General features: G+C 45.2%; 1 protein-coding gene across 1 annotated transcript in view; it reads right to left on the reverse strand.

The window, feature by feature from the left end:
* Window positions 1–7,517, reverse strand: part of PIK3AP1 (phosphoinositide-3-kinase adaptor protein 1) — a 166,761-nt gene extending 159,244 nt beyond the window's left edge. Inside the window, exon 1 of the mRNA XM_089656196.1 lies at window positions 7,192–7,517. Within this exon, the coding sequence (XP_089512322.1) occupies window positions 7,192–7,204 (13 nt within the window). The 5' untranslated portion in view covers window positions 7,205–7,517. The remainder of the gene's footprint in view (window positions 1–7,191) is intronic.
* Window positions 7,518–8,321: the final 804 nt, after the last annotated feature.

Consider the following 8,321-nt stretch of genomic DNA (forward strand, 5'->3'; position numbering starts at 1 on the left):
CATATGGTGCACAACTGTTTTTATAGATTAGTTTATGTTTCTGATGTTGCATGATTGATAGAGCGCGCCATCACATGAATTCAAAGATCACTGGGGTGTGGCACCATTTTTTTATAAGTAATTAGCTAGCAAGCCCCCAATAAAAAGGACAAGGAGGGCATAGAGAAAACTTAGACCCCCACAAGTCTGATACAGGAGTCCATTATGAAGGTAGAACCACTGGAACTGCAGGCTGACTTGCTCGACTAGTTTCAGGCCTTGCTGGCCTTGCTGTCTGCTCTGAGGTCTGGCCAGTGTAAGTAATATGTAGAGCAATGTACAGAGGTCAATAGGGTGTACAGCAGTGTACAGGGGTAAGCAGGATGTACAGCAGTGTACAGGGGTCAGCAGGATGTACAGCAGTGTACAGCAGTCAGCAGGCAGGATGTACGGCACTGTACAGGGGTCAGCAGGATGTACGGCACTGTACAGGGGTCAGCAGGATGTACGGCACTGTACATGGGTCAGCAGGATGTACAGCAGTATACAGAGGACAGTAGGAAATATAGCAGTGTACAGAGATCAGTAGTAAGTAGGACAGTGGACATGCGTGAGCAGGACAGGGGGTCAGCAGGGCACTACACAGAAGAGATAGGAGGGAACGGTACTGGGAGCTCAGGAGGGCACACCACTGGGAGGGGGGGGGGGGTCGGGAGTGCATGGTACGGGGAATCTGAAGGGCACACTATTGTGGGGTCAGGAGGGCACAAGACAGGAGCTGTCAGTAGAGTACACCACTGGGGGAGGTGTCAGGAGGGTACACCACTAGGGGGGGGTCAGCAGGGTACACCACTGGAGGGGGTCAAGAGGGTACACTTATAGAGGGGGTCAGGAGGTTACACCACTGGGGGGGTAAGGAGGGTTCACCACTGGAAGGGGTCAGGAGGGTACACCACTGGAGGGGGTAAAGAGGGTACACTTATAGAGGGGGTTAGGAGGTTACACCACTGGGGGGATCAGGAGGGTTCACCACTGGGGGGGTAAAAAGGGTACAAGACAGGGGGTCAGAAGGGTACACCACTGGAAGGATGTCAGGTGGGTACACCATTGGGGGGGTCAGGAGGGCACACCACTGGGGGAGTCAAGAGGACACATGATGGGGGGATCAGAAGATTACACCGCGGGGAGGGGTAAGGAGGGTACACCACTGGGGGCTCAGTAGGGCACAGAAGTGGTTTCAAAGCAGTGCATTGTTCTAATGCTGATCCTCTCTCATCCATTCTACATGATCTCATCCAGAAATGCCAGTAAGATGGACTGCAGAGAAGGATCAGCTGGAATAAGCAAAGTGCACGTCTGAGAAGAGCTCAGGCGCGTTGGCACAAGAGCCCGAACCGGCCGTGCTATTCTGCAGCTGTCATAGGCGACAGAGGCAGCCCCCCCCCAGCACGCCTTTTGCTCACGTGCAGATGCGGGGCAGGGACTACCTCTGCTGCCTGTGACAGCTGCAGGATAGCTCAGTGGGTTTGCGTTATGCCAGCTAGGATTACTTATGGCACATCTCTGCTTTGCTGCATAGTTTAGCCAGTTGGGAGTTGGAGGGAACGGTACTGGGGGCTCAGGAGGGCACACCACTGGGGGGGTCAGGAGTGCACGGTATGGGGAATCTGGAGGGCACACCACTGTGGGGTCAGGAGGGCACAAGACGGAGGAGGTCAGAAGGGTACACCGCTTGGGGAGGGGGGGGGCGGTCAGGAGAGTACACCACTAGGGGAGAGGTCAGGATGGTACACCATTAGGGGATGTCAGGAAGGTACACCATTGGAAGGGGACAGGAGGATACACCACTGGAAGGGGTCAGGAGGATACACCACTGGGGGGGGAGGAGGGTGCAAAATGGGGTCAGAAGGGTACACCAATGGTACAGGAGATGACCAGAGACTGCGGACATAGTACAGGAGATGACCAGAGACTGCAGACATAGTACAGGAGATGACCAGAGACTGCGGACACAGTACAGGAGATGACCAGAGACTGCGGACACAGTACAGGAGATGACCAGAGACTGCGGACACAGTACAGGAGATGACCAGAGACTGCGGACACAGTACAGGAGATGACCAGAGACTGCGGACACAGTACAGGAGATGACCAGAGACTGTGGACACAGTACAGGAGATGACCAGAGACTGCAGACATAGTACAGGAGATGACCAGAGACTGTGGACATAGTACAGGAGATGACCAGAGACTGCGGACACAGTACAGGAGATGACCAGAGACTGCGTACACAGTACAGGGGATGACCAGAGACTGCGGACATAGTACAGGAGATGACCAGAGACTGCAGACACAGTACAGGAGATGACCAGAGACTGCGTACACAGTACAGGGGATGACCAGAGACTGCGTACACAGTACAGGGGATGACCAGAGACTGAGGACATAGTACAGGAGATGACCAGAGACTGCGGACATAGTACAGGAGATGACCAGAGACTGCGGACATAGTACAGGGGATGACCAGAGACTGCGGACATAACACAGGAGATGACCAGAGACTGTGGACATAGTACAGGGGATGACCAGAGACTGCGGACATAGTACAGGAGATGACCAGAGACTGCGGACATAGTACAGGAGATGACCAGAGACTGTGGACATAGTACAGGGGATGACCAGAGACTGCGGACATAGTACAGGAGATGACCAGAGACTGCAGACATAGTACAGGAGATGACCAGTCTGCGGACACAGTACAGGGGATGACCAGAGACTGCAGACATAGTACAGGAGATTACCAGAGACTGCAGACCTTTAAGAAGCGGGGGAGGAAACCGCTCCCACTTCTGTGGAGTTGTCCTCCCCACAGTCTTGTGGGACAGGTCCCAGAAGACTACAGGTGGCCATTCAGTGTGAAGCCACATGCCAGCCCCGGGGAGAGAAGATGGCCGGTGAAAGCAGGACACGGCTGGACCGAAGAGGAACAGGTAGGACCGAGGAGCAGGTTCTGCAGTAGAGCCGAGTGGCCAGCCCAGTATACTAACACGGCAGCGGCGGGAATACCAGTGCGGCCACTCCATATTCGCTCCATAAAATGCACAGACATTTTCCCCCATTTTTTGGGGAAAAAAAGTGCGTCTTATGGAGCGAAAAATACGATTGCTTCTAGGAGCAGAAAAAAAATGCTAATAACAGCTTCTCGGAGCTTAAATAAACGTTAGTGTGCATGTGTACTTCGAGCCAGTACTGCGATTTTGTTTTCAAAATATTATTATTATACAGTATTTATAAAGCGCCAATAGTTCGCTCAGCGCTGTACATTACAAAGGGGGACAGAACATGTGACAGAACAATACCAATACAATGCAAAACATGAGGGGATTGAGGGCCCTGCTCTTTTGAGCTTACAATCTATACTAACAAACTACACATTGTCATTTTTGCATTGCCTTAATGGCCAAATGATGTGGCAACTCCTTTTGCTGCATGCATTCTTGAATTAAAAATAAACATTAAAAAAAAAATAAATAAAAAAGTCTGCACCACTGTGCTGCAATGCATGCAATTGCAGCACAGTCCCATTCATTCAAGTGGGTCTTGTTCGGTGGGTGGGGGGTAGTTTTTGCTGTGTCACAATGTAAATCATCATGCCCATGGCATGCATATACGCCAGTATGGCTGCTTTTGCACCTTGGGGCCTCAGGGCATCTGGGGGAGCAGTAAACCTGGCTTTGATACCTGTTTTTACCACCCTCCAACCGCATGTGTAAACAAGGCAAAAATCTTATAATTGAAATTCTCAGAAATCTTGTTTTGTTGCCCCAAGCAACTAGCAATAATTCTCACTATCTTGTTACCATACTGCTGTGGAAAGGTCCAGTGAGGTGACACTTTACCTCCTCTACTTGCAGCACTGGATGATAACATTCAATAATAAATATCCTGCACAAAAAGTGCCCATGCAACATTTTCAAGACCCTAACCTTTCACATAGAGTTTGTTACCTAACCAAGCTAGAAATGAAAGAGTCCGCCAATTATTCAAGTCATTCTAGGTAGGCCTGGAATGTGTATTTGCAACTTTATGTTGCACAACCCTAAAATGTGAGATATCACAGGGGAAACACGCTTTTTAAAAAGACAGACCCGTGTAAGACATGGGTTTCATTTTCACAAACATCTCTTTTGAAGAAGGGATTATAATAGATTTTTGCAGTGTTCAGATGCTGCTAAACTCCACATCTGGACGCAGCAGTATTCTGTGCTATGGCTGCATATAAATGCATACTGTCTGTGTCCAGGACCATTCAGAGCCACTCATTGCCTGCTTAGATGAGCAGTTCCATGTCAACAGCAGTGCCACAAGCCTTTGATTTGTACAAGATGCAAATCTGGTCACGTTGCTGCTAGTCATGGCTGTTCGCACACAAAGTGTGCATTGTTGTAGTTTCCCTGCCAGCAAAAATTGCAGATTCTCACCATCAGCTGTTCATCTGAATAGGGTCCAAATCAAACATTCACCGCTCAGGTGAGTATGATGACTGCAGGGTGCAGGTGCTCACCTTGGCTCGCCACCATAACTGAAAACAGAAAAAAAGATGACGGCACACCACACCGCAGGACTATATGAAGTAAAGAAATATTTATTAATCCATACCAAGCATGAATAAGTACATATTCATGTGAAACGCATCAACATACAGCCTGCTTGTCCACTGTTTTGTTTCTCTGACTATGGATTAATAAATATTTCTTCACTTCATATCAGTACCGTGGTGTGGTGTGTAACCATCTTTTCTTTTGTGTTGATCTGAATAGGGCCCATAGACATTAGCTGAGAGGTAGACCACTTTATTTGATATTTATCTGAGTGCTTTTTAAAAGCAGCAACATAGTCCATGATGCTTTAGTCCCCGGTCACACTGGGTGCGACTTGGCATGCAATTTGCATGCCATAAGACTTGCAGATCACACGGTAAGTCGCACTCTATTGTCCGCAATTACAACGGTCATATCGATGCAGTTCCGGCTTGGTTGGAGCCGCACCAATTTCTAAGGTAGTTTATGCACTACTTTTGGTGTGATTTGCATAGACATCTGTGTCAGATGACTTGCAAATCACACCTCAAATCGTCATGTCATCCAATTTTGAAATCGTGCGACTTCACTGTAAGTCGCAAGATTTCAAATTCGGGATCGGTGTGACCGGGGGGGTTACAGAACACATTAAGGCTTGCTTAGCACTGTTGCATTGCAGTGACGTGTGTTACATTTAGAATGGCAACCAAAGCATTGTTACAGTAGACTGCAACATCTCTGGGATGCAGTGCACCACATACCATGCATTGCGGTGTGGTGTGTTAAAAGCTAGGGTTATTTCTCATTTCTATGCTATCATTAGTAATAAGATGTCTTCACGCAACATGCATCAATGTGCAACATATCATGAGTTACGAATTGTTGCAATGCAACAAGATAGAGAAATGTGAAGTGACCTAAACCTTACAGTAGTCTCTGCCCCAGAGGAACCTACCATATAATGTCTCTAATTAGTACACATACATACTACAGTGATCACTGCTGTATTCCAGTTCCCATGCTGAGCAGCTGCCCTACTGCATAGTAACCACAGGCGGTCGCTCACTCAGCATGGGTGCCATTCACTGAACAGCTTGCATTTTTCTAAATGAATGCAAAGCATTTTCTGACTGGATGAGGTGAGAATTATGACATCACTGACTCTCCATCTTTGTGGGTCCCAGATGACAGCAGCAATCACTGTACTAGTGGTGACTACTACAGTGATTTTCTGCTTACACAGCGGTCCTATATGTATGGCATCTGCATACTGACATTGGTCCAAGCTGGACCAATGTAGGTATGCAATAAAAATCCAAACCTGAAGTTCAGCTTTAATGAATCATTGAGTTACGTGCAAGCAAATATCTTGTTTTTTTTCCCTTGCAAATGAATGTGTATTAACAGTGAACACAGATTCACCTTATTACTTAGTAAATCAACCCTGCGCTGTAGACTACTTCAAAGCATTGTGAATGCTGATTATTGCCTGAAAGAGACAATCTAAGATGGAATATGATCTTTTCACTCAGCAGGTGAAGAGATAAAATTAGCTAAACAAATCAGAATAAGCTGCTCAAAATGTTCGATGACACACATTTATCCATATGGTTAGAAGGTGCAAATAGGAAAGTGCAAACAACTATGTTTAACTGTGGCCATACATACTTCAATAGATGATCAATTTCTTTTTCCGATCAATTTTTCCAATAGGAGTAATCGACAACCCATTTGATCAATATGCCACACACAGAGAACTGGATTTTGATCGAAAGTTAGGATATGATCATAAATTCCAATCTTGAGTTATCGATTGCATCTCTATTTCCACCATGTAATCTCATAAATAATCTGATCAGAATACCATCGTATTCATGATAAAAGTATCTCAGTGCTTCTGAAAAAATGATCAATCCATTTTTTACCCTAGAAAATTTACTCAGTTTGATCAAATCCGATTCAAATGGAGTCTAAATCAATTAGAAGGAAAGTTATGGCTATTTGATTGTTTGCAGATTTGATTGTGTTTATCAAATCACACATCAATTGGATAATAAAATTGAAGCATGTGTGGTCAAACACTTTTAAAAGTTGAGTGTGGGATATACTATACCCTTCTCAAATGTACAGAAATATTTGACCATTGCCTTTTAAGAGATACATATGACAAAATGACAGCAAATGACAGAAATGACAGCATTACACATAAACAGTTTTCGAGGTCTCAGTTTGCATTTCGGGATCCATATAAAACAAAAAAACTACATATAGTAACTCATTCTGTGGACTATGACCCCATTTCCCAAAGTGAGATCAGCCTATTTCCAGGTTAGTATATCTGATCTCTAAATTCACTCTGTTGCAAAAAAAAGTTAATAAAAACAAAAGTCATTAACTGCACTTTTTGCTGCAAGTAAAACAAATCTTTTAAAATTATCTTCTTTTGCATGCAAAGAACACAAAAAAAAAATCAGCCTTGAAACAGAAAGTATAATCAGCTCGTTCACTAAGCTGATCGAAGAAAGGGGAACTTTCAAAGGAGGAAATGTCTATTTTAAAGAAAATATACATGTAACAATATATATATATATTTTCTTAAAATATTATAATGTATATGTATAACTAAACATACCTCTAGATGCCATTGTGCAATTGTCAAATGTTGCCTTTTTCAGTTAAAATGAAAACAGTATCCTTGTCATGTGGTTAAGTTTCTTCATTTTCAAATTGGGTTTTCCTGTTATTCCATCAGATAATATTTTCCACCCTGCTGTGGGTAAAATGATAGGATATCCAGCCAGCGGACCAAGTGGGTATTCAGTCGAATGTTGGGTTGCAATGAACAAGTGCACACACCTGTAGTCTCAGCTACAGCAAAGAGTTACAGTAATACTGTATATACTGCACTTCCTGATTTCTGCGTGTCCTATACTTCCTGTATATACTCTTACAGGCACCAGTGACAACACTTTCAGCACAGCCGCCTCTTCACCAAAGCTGTATAGAGATGTATGCAAACTTGCTAAGCTGCAGCTGTATGGAGGAAACTGTCACTGTTAGCCAGGTGTTACGCCAAGCTGTTAGTGCCACAGAGGAGGGTAAAGGGAAACTGGAATAACTGGGGAATTCTACTGACTAATGTTCTCTTGAAGAAAAACGATTAAACTTTAACAGCTGAACTACGTACTGTGAAAACAAAGAGTACTTTGTCTTGTAGATAACACAGCAGACTTTATAACATCGTAGTACCTGATTATCGAAACTATCGTGTTTTAACCACTTGCCCTCCAGAAGATTTACTCCCCCTTCCTAACCAGGCCATTTGTTGCAATACGGCGCTGCGTTACTTTAACGGACAATTGTGCAGTCATGCAACGCTGTGCATAAATGAAATGTATGTTCTCTTTTCCCACAAATGGAGCTTTCTTTTGGTGGTATTTGATCGCCTCTGCAGTTTTTATTTTGTGTGCTATAAACTACAAAAAGAAGTGACAATTTTGAAACAAAAAACATTTTTTTACTTTTTGCTATAAAACATAGCCAGTTAACCTCCTTAGCGGTAATCCCGAGTGTAGCTCGGGGTAAAATTTCTATACCAAGAGCGGTAACCCCGAGCTACACTTAGGCTTACCATGCGGCGTTGCTCAGGGAGTCCCTGCAGCACTTACCTTGTCCTTCGCTCCCGCGATGTGTCCCCTGCAGCGTTCCCGGCCATCTCCTCCGGCCGATGCCGGCATCCGGCTTCCATGTTCCGGTCCCTGT

Source organism: Staurois parvus, unplaced genomic scaffold, assembly GCF_062004578.1.
Source record: "Staurois parvus isolate SC_StPar_1 unplaced genomic scaffold, SC_StPar_1.0 ptg000894l, whole genome shotgun sequence".
Lineage (NCBI taxonomy): Eukaryota > Metazoa > Chordata > Amphibia > Anura > Ranidae > Staurois > Staurois parvus.